At 36.5% G+C, this 17,031-nt stretch overlaps 1 protein-coding gene across 1 annotated transcript in view; it reads right to left on the reverse strand.

Annotated features, from left to right (window-relative positions):
- LOC306888329 (ryanodine receptor 1-like) overlaps window positions 1-17,031 on the reverse strand; it is a 136,839-nt gene that overhangs the window by 75,799 nt on the left and 44,009 nt on the right. The window contains exons 10-28 of the mRNA XM_079446545.1: window positions 12,644-12,718; window positions 12,399-12,555; window positions 12,138-12,305; window positions 11,893-12,014; window positions 10,703-10,889; window positions 10,493-10,628; window positions 9,886-9,981; window positions 9,651-9,769; window positions 9,427-9,560; window positions 9,034-9,275; window positions 8,766-8,958; window positions 7,470-7,686; window positions 7,267-7,371; window positions 7,057-7,160; window positions 6,873-6,956; window positions 6,624-6,783; window positions 1,748-1,895; window positions 1,369-1,574; window positions 1,025-1,199 (exon numbers count right to left, since the gene is read on the reverse strand). Of these exons, the coding sequence (XP_079302671.1) occupies window positions 1,025-1,199; window positions 1,369-1,574; window positions 1,748-1,895; window positions 6,624-6,783; window positions 6,873-6,956; window positions 7,057-7,160; window positions 7,267-7,371; window positions 7,470-7,686; window positions 8,766-8,958; window positions 9,034-9,275; window positions 9,427-9,560; window positions 9,651-9,769; window positions 9,886-9,981; window positions 10,493-10,628; window positions 10,703-10,889; window positions 11,893-12,014; window positions 12,138-12,305; window positions 12,399-12,555; window positions 12,644-12,718 (2,828 nt within the window). The remainder of the gene's footprint in view (window positions 1-1,024; window positions 1,200-1,368; window positions 1,575-1,747; window positions 1,896-6,623; window positions 6,784-6,872; window positions 6,957-7,056; window positions 7,161-7,266; window positions 7,372-7,469; window positions 7,687-8,765; window positions 8,959-9,033; window positions 9,276-9,426; window positions 9,561-9,650; window positions 9,770-9,885; window positions 9,982-10,492; window positions 10,629-10,702; window positions 10,890-11,892; window positions 12,015-12,137; window positions 12,306-12,398; window positions 12,556-12,643; window positions 12,719-17,031) is intronic.

Raw genomic sequence — 17,031 nt, forward strand, 5'->3', positions numbered from 1 at the left:
TATGGTGTCGTGATGCTCAGCATGTCACAAAATGTGTACAATTGCAATAATTTCATTGTGACTTAAGAATCATGCTATTTTTTTTGGGGGGGGGGGGGGGGGGGGGCTCTGGTAGTAGCGTTAGCTTTAACTAAGGATGGTAAATCAGTTTCTTTGGGGGCATTTTCAGTAGAAAAAGTTCACAACACTCAGCATGTAACAAAATGTATAGAACTGCAATAATAGCGTATCATGACTTAACCAAATTTCCACTCTTTTCACTTACTTACAGAGGAGAAGAGTGATTTGGAATTTTGCATTGCCTCGAGATGGTATTTTGACAGAACTTTCATCTGAACTTTCAAAATTGTTATAATTGCAAACTCCTTATTTTATTTTATTTTTTTTATAACAAACTTTAAAATAGTTTACATGCACTATATTTAAAGTCTTTTGTAGTCATGAAATGGCCTACTAAAGCCACATGTTCACCCTATTTGATGTCAAACCACATTCATTATTGCATATCTTGTGCCAAAAATGTCATCAACATCAAAGGTGTCATATTAGATTTTGAGGAAAAACCCAGAGAATAACTTAAATTTTGCTTTGTTTTTTCCTTATAGGTGCAAAGCTATTGAATGGCTTAAAATGTAGCTTATTAATCATATGGACACATTTTATGATGCTTTTTTGTAATTTTGGAGCCAAAAAAAAAGGCCACAATATTCTTCAAAAATTTAGGTTTTGTGTTTGATGGGGAAAATAAAATATAATCCATTTATTATCTGGAATCCCTTTCTTTAATGTAAAAAGAAAAAATAGATCAATCAGTGGTAATCATAAATAAATTTTCATTACGCACCTTTTTAAATCCAAGACCAGAATTGATCTGTGTCTATGAAAACAAACCTTGTGAGACTCATTCAAAAACTAACTATGGACTTTTCATGACCAGCTAAATGACAAAGCTTATTAAACACAACACATTAAAACAACTCATTGAAACCCTATTGATAAACAATGTTATAGCCCAAATCCTCACCGTCTCCAATCTCAATGTCTTTGAAGGCCATTTCAGAGCCAGAATCGCTGATCAGCATCTCTCCATTAAGAGTGAACATAATGTTCATTTCAGTGAGGTCTATCATGCACCCGACCACATCACCAGACTGCCACTGACGGCCAAATGGCTCATTACCAATGTGCCATCGCTGAGCCTGCAGGAAGAGCAGAGGAGAGTAATTCAGCGTTTATTGCAGCTATCCAAAATAGTTTGTCAGCAGCTTGTGTGGCACACAAAATGTATTGGTCCAATTAGCCGGAAAGATGGCCTACAGCCTGGTACCATATAGCACAGCAGAATGAGATTAGTATGACACCACTGACCCTGTTGCCATTAAAGACATAGGCCAGCTCATCACAACCAAGCTCAACGTCAGAGCGGACGTTCGGTCGAGCCCAGCCAACTCTCATCTCTCCTGTCGTTACGGCCTCAAACTCAAAGTACCATTTTCCTGAGGTAACAGCATACTGCTTCTCTGCCCTGAAGATACGCACTTTATCTCCACGTGTGTTCTCAACACCATGACCACCTGTGGGGGAAAAGAGAGATTAGGACTGCAAAAACAATACGAAACAAATATGTAGGTTGGGCGATGACTTCATTAAGGTCTGTTCCATATTTGGGATCCTAATAGTGATAATTTTGACATCTGCACTCTCAACCTCAAGACACTGGTAATAACGCACTAAAACAAAGACTCACTGCTCTCCTGATCTGGGGGCTCGATGTTGTATCCATAGCCAATCAGAGTGCGCACAGCGTTATTCACACTGTCTCTGTTGGTCTTCTTAGTTCTCTCGTCCAGCAGGTTGTATGGCACCAGACGAGGGTTACGCTTATTCAAAATGTCCTGAGGGTCACAAGGTTAGTAACAAGAGTATGTTTTTGAAGTATTATTAACTGAATTCCAGTTCAAAGAAATTCAACAGTCACACAACAAAGGTCCTGTCACGGTTTCTGTTAGTTTGGACTTTGTTTGTTTTTACTGCACATTTTAGTTTGTCATTATGTTCATGTCTGTCTTGTTAACTATCCTCTTTTGGTTTGTTCACTTAAGTTCCTGTCTGTTCAGTTAGTGTTTGTTGGGTCTTGAACATCAATGTTATGTGTATCACCAGCTTTCCTTTGTGTAGAATGTAGCCTACCCTTGTGTGGATCTATTAAAGACTGTTCACCTTCTTCTTCATGTTCATGCGTGTTCATCAACACCATATTATGACAGGTCCAAAATATGATATCTAATTTGGTAACACTTTAGTATAGGGACCTATTCTCACTATTAGCTAGTTGCTTATTAGCATGCTTATTATTAACATATTGGCTGTTTATTAGTGTTTATAAAGCACATATTCTGCATGAACATATTCTACATCCCTAATCCTACGTACCCAACACCTAAACTGAACAACTACCATACTAACTATTAATAAGCAGCAAATTAGTTTACTGAGGCAAAATCATAGTTAATGGTTTGTTAATAGCAAGAACTGGATATTAAAATAAAGTGTGACCCTAATTTTTAACCAATTATAGTTATTAATCCCCAGATATTTTTATATTTTACCTAGACATATTATACTGTCGTAACAATTAACAAAGCCAACAAAACATTTGAATCATAATTTTGCCATAAACTTTATCAAAATAAATATATTGACATTCAAATTTGAATCTATTGATTATATAACATTGAGCTATTATCACATGGTATGGTGTGTGAAATAAAGCAAAAGATTTTGAAATATAAATATAATGAATGATTATTATAAATTAATTATAAATTCATATAGGTATCATTTTAAACACTGATTATTATTTTATCATTTTTCTGGAAATACATACAGTGCCCTCCAAAAGTGTTGGAACAGTAAGGCCAATTCCTTTATTTTTGCTGTAGACTGAAAACATTTGGGTTTGACATCAAAAGATGAATATGAGATGACAGATTAACATTTCAGCTTTTATTTACAGGTATTTTCATCTGGATCTGATACACAACTTAGAAGATAGCACCTTTTGTTTGAACCCACCCATTTATCATGTTACCAAAAGTATTGGAACAGATAGAATTAACACATATTAAAGTGAAAAATACTTAATATTTTGTTGCAAATCCTTTGCTTTCGATAACTGCATCAAGTCTGTGACCCATTGACATCACCGAACTTTTGCATTCTTCTTTTGTGATGCTTTTCCAGGCTTTCACCGCAGCCTCTTTCAGTTTTGGGGGGTTACTCCCTTCAGTCTCTTCTTTAGCAGGTAAAATGCATACTCTACAGGGTTTAAGTGTGGAGATTGACTTGACCAGTCTAAAACCTTCCACTTCTTGCCCCTGATGAACTCCTTTGTTGTTTTGGCACTATGTTTTGGGTCATTATCTTGCTGCATGATGAAGGATCTCCCAATCAGTTTGGTTGCATCTTTCTGTAAATTATCAGACACAATATTTATGTAGAGTTAATTTTGCTGCTGCTATCATGTGCTACATCATTAATGAAGATTAATGAGCCTGTCCCAGAAGAAGCGATGAAAGCCCAAGCCATTACATTACTTGTGTAATGTGTACTATAATGTACACCTGTGTACACTGTGTTTCAGATGAGCTTGTATGTTTGGGATCATGAGCAGATCCTTTCTTTCTCCAAACTTTATCCTTTCCATCACTTTAGTCCAGGGGTTCTCAAAGTCTACATTCAAAGGTCCAAATCTGAATTTTCATCAGTGTCAAAGGTCCGGAACAATTGGTTATTACAAAACGTGTTTTTAATAAACATACATAACATATAACAAATAAACACTCATTTTAAAAAAAAGGTTCCCTTTGCATTCAAAATACTTTAATAACAAGTGCAAATGTGGCAAAACAATTAATTTAAGTGTCAGCAGTAGAAGTCGACCTATAATGTTTTTTTCTCTGGCCAATGCCGACATTTAGAAATCAGGGCAGCCTATGGCCGATATATGATGCTGATTTTTTGGGCCGATTTTCTCTTTTTTTCCCTTTATATCAAAAGAGAGTTTGCGTAAATGGTTATTGCAGGGCACAAGATAGTAATAGTAGTAGTAGTAGCCTAATTCATAGTAATAATACATGGCTCAAAACTTAAGCACCTTCTCAAAACAGTTCTGAAGCATGCTATTTTGTTTATGTTTGCTGACAGACACCAGTGTTTCCCGCAGACTAGCAAATGCAAGTTGATTCTCTGCCAGCAGGAGGCGCTGTTGTAGCGTGATATATAGCTGTTTCCCCGGTAACGACTGTAATCAAATAAGCGCTACTTTATCAGCCATTACAGGAAAGACCAAGGCTGCGTCCGAAATCGCATACTTCCCTACTATATAGTATGCGAAAAACAGTATGCGAGGCGAGTAGTATGTCCGAATTCATAGTATTCGAAAAACAGTAGGTGAGAATTACCCGGATGACCTACTACTTCCGCCCGAATTCTGTAGTAGGCATTCGATGGACACTTTACTATCCCATGATGCCACGGGAGAGGAGGCGTCATATTCGAAAAATGGCGGAAAGCGGCGACGCGGCTGTTTTCAAGTGCAAGTACCTCAAGGAAAAACATTGTTCATTGTGGTTAAATTGCACTTGTTTAAAATAATCAAAGTAAACGACCGACTTATTAAAGTTTAAACGTTGTAAATCGATGAGATGACTTCATGAACATGGCGGATGTAGTACGTCCGAATTCCATTCATACTACCCTCATTCATACTATATAGAACGTACTTTTTTAACGGTCGAGAAGTACGTTTGAATTCAAATGTAGTACCTACACAAGTAGTATGCGATTTCGGACGCAGCCCAAATGAAAATTGACATCAAAGCTTTTCTGAAGAAAACGGACGGTTCTTTTAAAAGATACATTCATATAAAAACACCCGCGCAGCATTTTATTTTTGAAACGCACAGTGCTCAGTTTATTCAACGAAGTATAAGCCTTTTGGAAAATCTATTTGTAGCAGTCAGTTTTGATATTGTGACAAGCCGCCACAAATAAATGTATACACTGGGCACTGCTATAAGACAAATTGCCATAATATAAGTGATAGCAAAACAAAACAAAAAAAAAAAAATATTAGCGGTGAAATGTCGCCCGATTATGTCAAACGTCATACGCTCACTGGATGTCATGATGACAACAAATGTCATGAAGGAAAAGTTTCAATATCTCACCTGCAATTTCGGACCTTCTCCAAAAAGACATAAAAAAATAAGAATAAATAAACAAATGATTTACAAGTTTAACGTGCGTTTATCAAAGTAGGAAATATAATTAGTGTTCTTGAAATATGAAATAGAAGCGGGTCCGGATTGAATTCCCTCCGGGTCCGGATCCGGACCGGAGTCCGGACTTTGAGAAGCACTGCTTTAGTCCATAAAACCTTGTCCCAGAATTTTTGAGGCTTGTCTCCTATTCTTCTTGCTAATTAGCGGTTTCCATCTTCTGGTGTAGCCTCTGTACTTTTGTTCATGAAGTCTTCTGCGAACAGTAGATTGTGATACCTTCACTCCTGCCCTCTGGAGGTTGTTGCTGATGTCACTAACAGTTGTTTTAGGGTCTTTCTTTACAGCTGTCACAATGTTTCTGTCATCAACTGCCGATGTTTTCCTTGATCTACCCGTTTGAGGTGTGTTACTTAGTACACCAGTGGTTTCTTTCTTCCTCAGGAGATTCCACATGGTTGTACTTGCTATTGCCAGTGTTTGTGCAATGGTTTCATTGATTTTTCATCTTCTCTCAGCTTCACAATTGCTTGTTTTTCACCCATAGACACCTCTCTGGTTTTCATGTTGGTTACACGTCTAACTAACTATAAATGCAGTCTGCACGGATCTGAAACTGAGTTAAGACATTCAGTGCTATTTATTGTTTGAATAATTAATTAATAGGACACACCAGGGCAACAAAACACACTTGTCAGTCACATGTTCCAATACTTTTGGTAACATGAAAAATGGTTGGGTTCAAACAAAAGCTGCTATCTTCTAAATTGTGTATCAGATCCAGATGAAAATACCTGTAAATAAAAGCTGAAATGTTAATCTGTCATCTCATATTCATCTTTTGATGTCAAACCCAAATATTTACAGTCTACAGCAAAAATGAAGGAATTGGCCTTACTGTTCCAACACTTTTGGAGGGCACTGTATGTTGTGTCCATAAATGTTTATGGGCAATTCATGCTGAATTCATGCTTATTAGTATTATTAGAAGTATTATTACTTACAAATATTATAAAAATTTCAATAACTTTTCATTTGAATTTTAATCATGTTCTTTGTCTGCTACCTTAAATGAAATTCAGGATTTGAATTGTAATTTAAAAGGCTTGCCCCGTTTCACAGACTGTGACGGCATATTTTATACTTATTAACATTGTAAATCTAGCAAAGGTTGTTTGTTTTTTTATACACTGTACTTTGTTATATTTACCTGAAATTAAATTTCAGTAAACTAGTTAAACAGAAAACTAGTTAACACAGCGACTGATGATGACTGAGGACAATTTTCTCTCTTAGAAACATGTTTTATTATGACAGAGTCAGCACAGTATCCATATCTACCTGGACAATGCTGTAGGTCCATCCTTGTCTCACTCTGTCCCGTGCCCAAACATTATGCCCATTTTCTGCCAACTTCTCTACCAACTGGTTTTGATTGGGCGTCAGTTTGACGTGATTGAGGTCTAGAGGAGCAGGTTTGTACCCATTGCTCATCACATAACTGACCAAGAAAAATAAAAAAAATGTGAAAACCAAAACATTATACATTACACAAGTCAAAAACCTGGGAGCATTTTGGGGTTTTCTTACGTTTTGGGCAATTTGATCTTCCTCAGATTCTCCTCTGCTTTCTCATCTCCCATGCCTACATGGCAGCCCAAAGCTAAGAGGGTTCTAGAGAGGTCAAGGAGAAAAAAGTTGGTGAATAAATTGGATGGACAGATGGATGCATAAGCAATAAGCTTTAGACATTTGATATTCATCAGACACTCACTTCAAGGTCTCTCCAGACATCTGGAGGTTATAATTCCTCTCGGGCTCTGGAAGACTCTGAAAGTCCAGCAGACACGGGTGCAGCTTCTTATTATCATCCCTGAACTGAGAGAGAGAGCATTTAACTTTAATAAGGATCTTGAGTTTGTATGTACAGTATGTTTGTGCTCGCATTGGTGTTTATTTGCGAAAAGAGAAAGAAGGTGCTCACCACTCCATAGGTCCAACCCTGCTCAATACGAGTCACAGCCCAGAGCTCATGGATGTTTTCTGCAAGCTTCTCTCTGATCCGCTCCAAATGAGGAGGTAGAACAATCTACAAATGACATTACATACACAGTACATACACTGACTGCTGAGTCAAAGTGTTTTTGGCAAGCAACTGTGGAGTTGTATGTGGTTAGTTTAGTTTACCTGGGCAGTGTCAACAGGACAGGGAGTGAATGAGGTGTGTGTGAGGGACTGCGTGGGGCCCAGCAGGTTTCTGACTCCACTAAAGTCATGTTTATACTCCTTAATGGGCTCAATGCGCATTCTGTCTTTGGGGAGAAGAGCTTCATAACATGGTGCGTAACCAGGAGGGGGCAAAAACTTAAAATCCCCATGGCGACCACCCAAAAGGAAGCGAGCTCTGAAAAATTAAATGGAAAAAAGGTGATTTTAGTTTTTTTTATTGTTTTCATTTATAAATGATTCTCTGTCTAAATTTTTGGGTTTGGTCAGATTATTAATGTTGAAAAGTCGCTTATGCTCACCAATGCTGCATTTATTTGGTCAATAAAACGATAAAACAGTCAATTTGTTAAATATTATTAGAATTTAAAGTAACTTTTTTTTCTTTTCTTTTTTTAACGTCATTGATACAGTATTCTACGTTGGCCCAGTAGTGCACAACACAACGGAAACAAGCCGCAAGGAAACGGAATTAGCACAACAGAACAGAAATAACCGAAACACAACAGAAACAAGTCGCAACACAACGAAATTAGCACAACACAACAGAAATAAGTTGCAACACAACGAAATCAGCTCAACACAACAGAAATAAGTTGCAACACAACGAAATCAGCTCAACAAAACGGAAACGAGCCACAACACAATGAAATTAGCACAACACAACAGAAATAAGTCGCAACACAAAGAAATTAACACAACGCAATGAGATTAGTCCTATGCATTGTGTTGTGGCGATTTCGTTGTGTTGTGCACTGCTGGGCCACCGTAGTTTTCACTGTCACATTATTCTAATATGCTGATTTAGTGCTCAAGAAACATTTCTTACAATATCTTTTGTGGAAATAATTTTTCAGGATTATTTGCTAAAGTTGAAAAAAATAGCATACAGAGTAAGCATAAGTATTTTGAAGCGTTATAAATTATTTTAACATCACTTTTGATAAATTTAATGTACCCCTGCTAAATAAAAGTACTAATTTATTTTTTTTAAATAATAAACATAAATATTTAATGTTCAAAATCAGCTAGTATTACTGTTTATAACATTTTAAATATGGATATTATAAAATGTCATTATAAATCTTGGAAGAGCAAGGACATTTTTTATATAACTGATTGGATTTGTCTGAAAGAAGAAAGTCATATACACCTAGGATGCCTTGAGGGTGAGTTAATCATGAGGCAATTTTAATTTTTGGATGAATGATCTTTTTAAGTAAAGGTTATGTAATGCAAAACAATAATGTTAATTACTTCACTCCAGCAGAGAAGCTTATAACGGGAAAGAAGAGGCCGTCTAAGTTGAAGTTCTCAAACATTCCCTGGACTGGATGGCCATTGATACGGAAAGAGATACTGGGCACACTCAGATCCAGACAGCAGCTGACAACGTCATCTGCTGCCAGGATGTGCTGGTTGGGCGAAGCAACCTGACGTGACACATGACCTACACAGAGCAAAAATATGGTTTAAGTACCACAAATACTCACACATACAGAATATAGAAGATCACCACACTTACCTGACCACAAGTGAAGGCCATCAAAGCCATAAGAATATAGGTCATCACCCACACCGTTGCCACCCCAGCCCTCTCCTCCTCCTGGGTATGGACTGAAGCCCTCAGTCAGAGCCCAGCCAACACGCAGATGGGAAACCTGAGCTGTCACAAATGGTTCCACATAGTCTACCATCACCTCATAGTACCACTTCTTATACTGTGTAGAACCTTCACAAGTCCCCAAGAAGATATTGGGCCTCACGCTACAAGGAGTAAGTCACATTTATGTAGTTAAAGGGTTTGAAATGTTTTCAATTTCTTTGATTTAGTTCACCTTCAAGAATAAAAGCTGCAGTAAAAGAAAACAAAGTGCAATGCAGCATTTTTAATTGGATGAAAACCAACAGATATTACCTTGATACATAGTTAACGATGTTAGTCTGCAGCAGGAGGTCACGGCCCGGAAGCAGATTTTCTGTGATGAGGTTTTGATTGGACCTCACAGCGACACCGTTACACACACACAAAGAACGCAATACATCTAAAACCTGTCCAGACAAAAGCAGAGGACAGTGAGATCTTCAATGTGTAGCAAAATTATAAATGTTAGTATTACTAAATCATGTTTGCAGTCAGACCTTATGGTTTCGACCATGCTTGTCCAAGAGAGAAATGATAGACTTGATGTGATTCTCTTGAATGATGTTCAAGACTTCAGGACTTTCAATCAAAACACAATACAGCACCTCTAGGATGCCTGGAGACCCACAGATAAGAAAGAGCAAGAAGAATGTAGCAAGGTTTAAAGACGGGGTTGTTAGTCATTTTTTTGGCATTTGTTGACTGTGTGCTTGAGGAAGGTTTTATATATACCTGAAGAAGCCTCCAGACGATCAAGTTTACTAACCAGCCAGTCCAGGTTATCGCAAAACAGAGCACAGTTAGAACGGTTTCCTCTAATCAGCGACGCTGTGAAAACAGAGACACGTTCACAAATCTAATCCATCAATACAGTCCAAATAAATAAATAACAGAAAAATATATGCATATTTATTTTTGCATAAATGATGCCTATTAGCTGATATTCAATAAATCTTATATAATAAATATAGAATTTAAATAATTTATTGATGTTTTTTAAAGAAGTATTTTATGCTCATTATGGTAAAAATTGTCATTTTCTGAAATATTACAACTTAAAAGGACTGTTTTCTATTTCAATTTATTTTAAAATGTAATCATAACCATTATTAATAGCTGAGCACTAATAATGATTGATTGAATAATTAAGCACCAAATCAGAAAGGATCATGTGACACTATAGCTTTGCCATCACAGGAATAAATGACATTTTAAAATAGAAAACAGTTCTTTTAAATTGTAATATTTGACAGTATTAGTAAATTCAGCCTTGGTAAGTATAAGAGATCTCTTTAAAAATCATTCAAATGAAAATGTATTTTTATTTATATTCAGTCACCAAGAAGTTCATAGAGCAGGTTGACAATCTCTTTCCAGGATTCAGCAGCTTCCTCTCCGGCAAACTCAGAGAAGTGTGCAGCAGTGTTGTAGACATTCAGGCGGTCGATACACTCCAGCACGATGGTGATCAACCCCTGCCACAGAAAAGAGACATTAATTAAAGGGAATCATGGCTGATTGTGAGACAGAGAGGCACAAACACACACACCTCTTCTTGGAAGAGGTTCTGTCGGTTGCGTAGAGAGCGCAGCTTGGTCTGTTTCTCCTCGTGTTCCAGCTCTTCCTCTGGAGGCCGGAAATAATGGATCAGATCCTGCAAGGACAGGATCACTCCGTCCAATGGCAGGGACACTGGACCGGGGGATTTGTTCTTCCCACTCAAAGAGTCCAGACCTCTGATGTACAAGAGAGAGAAGAAGATGGATGCACAGACACACACACACACAAGAAAATATAAGGCAACTGTCTACAAATATTTTCTTAAATACTCAGTCTGAATAGTCAACTTTTCAGTAAGCTTTTTTTTTTAACTCTTTTTCAAAAAAGGAATACCTTTATGAAAAAAAAAAAAAAAAAAAACTTGTCAAATTAATTAATTCAGTCATTAAACTGCTTATTTATCCAGACATACATATATACATTCATACTTGCAAACCAAAAGTTTGGTGTCAGTAAGTTTATTTAATGTTTCTGAAAGAAGTCTCTTCATAAAGGCTGCATTTATTTCATTAAAACAATATAAAATATTTTATTTATTTTATATATATGTATGTATGTATATACATACATACATACATACATATAATGCTTATATATATATATATACATATATAAATATAAAACAATAGAAAAAATTATATCTAATCAAATTGTTATTGTGAAATATTAATACAATTTAAAATAACTGTTTTCTATTTTAATATATTGTATTATGTCATTTATACCTGTGATGCCAAAACTGAATTTTCACATCAAATGATCCTTCAGAAATCATATTAATATTCTGCGTCAAGAAACATTATCAATGTTGAAAACAGTTGTACTGCTTAATGTTTTTGTGGAAACCATTTTAATTTTCAGTTCAAAATAACAGAATTGTATTTTTATTTTATTTAATTATTTATTATTCAATACATCTTTTTATTAATGTTTTGCTTAATAAAAGTATTATTTTATTTAAAAAATTAAGATAAAATACTTTGGTGCAGATTTGGTGCAGTTATGCATAATAAAATGTCACATTGCTTATATTTCCACTTTGTTTTTTATCAAACAATAAATGTAACAATAGAATATCACTGAATTCTTATTCTGCCTGTAAAGTATTAAACAATATTCAGTGACAGTACAATATACAGTATAAATGAATGTTAGATTGTATGTGATGTACAGTCGTACTTGATAAACTGTGTAAAAAGGCCCGTGGTGCTGTAGATCATACGAGCAGCCTGAGACTCTTCCATCTGAGAGCGAGAGCAGGTCAGTGCATCATCCATATGGCCCTCTTGATGTAATATGGCCTGAGAGAAAGATAAAGAAAGAGTTTGTTGAAATGTAAGATCATAAGAAATACAACAGTTTTAAAGGCTTGACATCAGATATATGAGTTGGTATAATGAATGATCATGTGGTTTGCTTCATACCCTCCTCTTCATGGTTCCCAGGCGAGCCGCTTTAGCATCTAAAGCAGCGTATGTGAGCCACAACCCTGTGGAAAGATGCTGCATAAAACACATGGACTCGCCATACTTGATCTCAGGAACACCCATTCCTTCCACATCTCGCTTCTTCTGAGCCCCCTCCACTTTCTCCTGTTCTCCAGGAATGAGAAATGCCATTAGAATTCGATAATTAGTCAAATAAAAAGCAGATATTTTTATTTATTTATAAAAGTTCAAACCTACCTTTGATGCACGGAAACAGAAGGCAGACAATTTGGTGTTGGCTTTCTCTGGATCCAGAACCATCAGACCTTTCTCCTCATCCAGACACATGTACCGACCCGTTGTGATGTGGCGTACACGGAAAGCCTGGCCCCACTTCATGTGGCTACCGCTCCAACTGCAGAGAAATAACAGATGTGTATTAAAAAGGTATATGCAAACAATTTATAATTATGTCACAGTTAAGAGATGAGAGATTTTCTCACCCAATTCTCAGAGGCTCAAGTCTCCATAATGAACGGGCCTGACTACATACCGCCCCTCCTTCATATTGTGCAATCCTAGAGAGGGAATGACATTACTATCATTTATATTAAGCATTCACAGTACGAGGAGGTTAGCCAATCATAACACTTCATTTACTGTACATACAGTACAGCTTTCTTAAATAATTCAATATATACAGTGCCCTCCATAAGTATTGGAACAGTAAAGACAAAATTGCTCTGTTGGCTGTTGAGTCAAGACATTTGCAAATAGGATTAAAAGATGAATATGAGACAAAACTACAGAATGTCACATTTTATTATTAGCCATTTCAACACATTAACAAAGTTCGAGAGGAGCGTGTCAGATTGCACTCAAGTTAATCAATGCACGGATATAAATACAGCTGACATACCTCTATTCATTTGACGGATAATCAGAAACCCTCCACCATCCCTTCTCCACTCAAGAGGTATCACTAGAGTTCTCACCACACTATGGGGGGGTACTCTGGGTTCGGGCCATTCCTGAGCCCGGAGCCCTTCCCCAGGACAGCATGCCAACTATGCATTACTATACTCGCCAAATACGCATTACCTTACTCGTGCTAAATATATGTAAGTGTGAACTCGTGAAATACATGTTTACCAAATAAAAAGAACAGCACTTTTAGAGTTCATCCCACTCATTGATGTAAGCATAAGTATTGGGAAAGTTGAACATAAGGCAGATATAAAAGATTAAAAGCTATTATTTAGTTGCAGATCCCTTGCGCACAATCACAGCAGTGAGTCTGTGACCCATAGACATCACCAGACTCTTGGTCTCATCCTTTGAAATGCTTTTCCCAGCCTTTAATGCAGCCAATCCCAATTGTTGCTTGTTTTGGGGAGTTTCTGCCTTTACTCTCCTCTTCAGCTGGTGAAATTCATGTTCAATCAGATTTAAATCTGGAGATTGATTTGGGAAATCTAAGACTTTCCATTTCTTTGCCCTTATAAATTCCTTGACTGAACTGGCAGGGTGTTTTGGGTCATTATCCTGATGCAATATGAAGCACTTCCCAATGAATCTGGTGGCATTTTCTTGAATATTGGTAGGCAAGATGGTTTTGTACCCTTCCAAATCCTTTCTGCTACTGTCATCATACATTAAGTCATCAGTAAAGTTGAGAGGGCCTGTTCCAGAGGCAGCCATGCATGCCCATGCCACGACACCACCTCCACCATGCTTTACAGATGAGGCTGTATGCTTGGGATCATTTGCAGTTCCCTTTTTTTCTCCACATTTTTGCTTTCCCATCACTTAGATAAAGGTTCATCTTTGTCTCGTCGGTCCATAAACACAGTTCCAAAACTCTTCTGGCTCACCTTTGTGCTTTTTTGCAAACTCTAAACTTGTCTTTCTTTTTTTGGTGCTGGTCAGAAGTTTGCATTTTGCTGTGTAGCATCTGTAATTCTGTGTCAAAGTCTCTAATTGACTTCCTCTTTTCTTTTAGCATCCAAATTGCTTACTTTTCTCTCAAAGTCAGCTCATCTTCATCCTGGTTTGTGTGTGTCATCATCAAATGCAAGATTCAGAATACAGAAGTAATGGATATAACTGATACGACACATTCCTTGCTTTTAATATCTGAAGAATTAATGCAACAGGACACAGCTGATCACTTAGAAAGACCCGTGAGGCAACTGTTCCAATACTTATGCTCACATCAGATAGAGGGATGAAACTCAGCTGGTACTGAACTTCTCAGCTGGTAAAACATCTGTGTTGAATCACCCAATAATAAAATGTAACATTCTGTGGTTTTGTCTCATATTCATCTTTTAATCATATTTGTAAATGTCTTGACTCCACAGCCAACAGAGCAATTTTGTCTTTACTGCTCCAATACTTTTGGAGGGCACTGTATAAATATACTACTAGACTGTCACGTTTAACTTGGAGCAAGGAACGAGGAAGCACGGAGATTCTTCAAATATAATCTCTTTAATTTCACAATCACCAGGGAATCCAACAGAGGAACACAGGAAGACATAAAACATGACGTTTAACAGCAGACGCTAGACTCAGGGAAACACAGGGCTTAAATGCAAGGGGAAGACAAGATAATTAATAAAACACAGCTGGATACAAATTAACACAATGAGGACAGGAACAGGAAACTGTTCAGGAAACTGAGCACGAGGAAACAAAACACAAGACAAACACAAGACTGACATACATATGTGTGTGTGTGTGTGTGTGTGTGTGTGTGTGTGTGTGCGTATTTTTGTGACAAATGTGGACATAAATTTGTATAATGACATGGGTATGACATAGGTATTACAAGGTGAAGGTGACTGCCCCATGTCCCCACTTTTCAAAACACTTATAAATCATACAGAGTGAGTTTTTTTGAGAATAAAGTAAAAATGCAGTTTCCTGTGAGGGTTAAGTTTAGGTGTAAGGTTGGTGTACAATACGCGGGTGAGGTGTCCCCCCGACTTTTAATAAAACCTAAACTCTTCCCCTGCACTTTTTCTTGGCCAAGTGTGTTAAAATAGAGGTTTTCAAGAGCCAATGTGAATAAATCTAGATTTAAATTAAAAGAGAAAAGATAGTCACGTCGTTTTGGATACGTTTCATTCATATCCAAAACGATGTGAACATCACAGATAGCTGAACAATCTCATGCGCTGTATGTTTCATTCATACTCGAAGCCGGAGGGCGATCTCACGCAGAAAGTCCAAAACAGACTCATATGAGAAGTAGGAGTGTGCAATATAAATCGTCTGTGATAATACCGTAATTGTTGTTTTAACAATGTGCAATTTGACATTATCGAGTAATTTACAAAAACCAAACAAAACACACCTAGAGTGTACGTGTACAGTACGTAAAGTCTAGACTAGGGCACGTGCACATTTAGAGTGCGTTCTTTCTTTGTTAATAACTGTTTATTAAGTTTTATTTTGTGGAACAGTAGTACAAAACAAAAAGCAGCTGTACAAATGTAAAACCCACTGTGATTTGCTGCCATCTACTGGTGGATTTATTTTCACATTCAAAGTACCTGTTCATTTTAAAACAATTTCAAATATCAGTATTTAATGTTTTATGTTTAAAATATCAAAACATTATGCATTTGTAACTGCAGGTTAAAGCACTCCATGTCCCTCTGAGCTGCATTAAACAGTGTGTAAATGCATCTAAATGCCACTTCATATGCAAGTTCTGCAAAGATTAATTTTGTTGCTACTGGTTTCATTTGTTTGGTAACAGCCTAAATGTCTTATTATTCTAATTGACTGATTAAATGTAACAATTTGACTCAAAAGATGCATACTTTTAGAAAAACATTTCTTTATTAAAGGTAAAATTGCCCGTAAAAGGTAAAAATCTATTTCAACTTACATGAAAAGATTCATTTCTATCACTGATGTGAACTGACCACACAGAATATGAAGAATATCAAAAACTGCAGCTTTCCATTGGTAGTCAGATATCGCAAATTATCGTCTAATTATCGTTACCAAAAAAATCCCCAAAAATACTGAGATATTATTTTTTTTCAATATCGCACACCCCTAATGACAAGTAATCCCGCTATCGCTGTAGCTAAGCTAAATAACAAGCATAAAACTTAACTGATGAAATGTGAAGACGATATGGTTTATGTGTGTCTTCTCCAGGTAATCAATATGAATTATACAGTGGTAATTGATAGCATTAATTACAGTACAGAAGCAATAAAATATATGTTCTGCCTTATTCTGTGATACAAAATGGAAAAAGTGTTTGTAGTATATATACTGATTGTACAATCATAACCATAAAATTGTCATTAATATAATATTTATCAAACGTATTATAGAAGAGAAATTATTGGTTATTGTCCAGCAGTGTATTTTATTTCTTAGCCAATTAAAAGTAAGAGATAATATTTTTTTTTTGTATAAATAAATATTATAATTATTATTATTATTATTATTACATTTGACAGTTATGTCCCCTTCACTTCTGAAATGATTGCTACTCCCCTGCCCTGTAACATAACTGAATATAAAACTTTAGCTATATGCCGTGTTATCTTTATTTGCGCATCAAATATTTTGTGGTTCCACGTGAATTTTATTCGGTGGAAAAGGGGCCAAATGGCTCTTTTGACGTTGAAGGTTGCAGACCCCTGGTGTAGGGCAATAGCACATACAGTTTGTACAGTACAAAAGCCATTCCGCCTATGGAATGTCCCCACTTTTCACAAAAACAAACGTGTGTGTGTGTGTGTATACATCCCTGTTCAAAAGTTCAGAGAAAAGTTCATTATTTCATTCAGCAAGGATGCATTCAATTGATCAAAAGCAACAGTAAAAAAAATTTGAACGTTACAAAAGATTTATATTT

The sequence above is a fragment of the Barbus barbus genome (genome assembly GCF_936440315.1).
Source record: "Barbus barbus genome assembly, chromosome: 22".
Taxonomy (NCBI): Eukaryota; Metazoa; Chordata; class Actinopteri; order Cypriniformes; family Cyprinidae; genus Barbus; species Barbus barbus.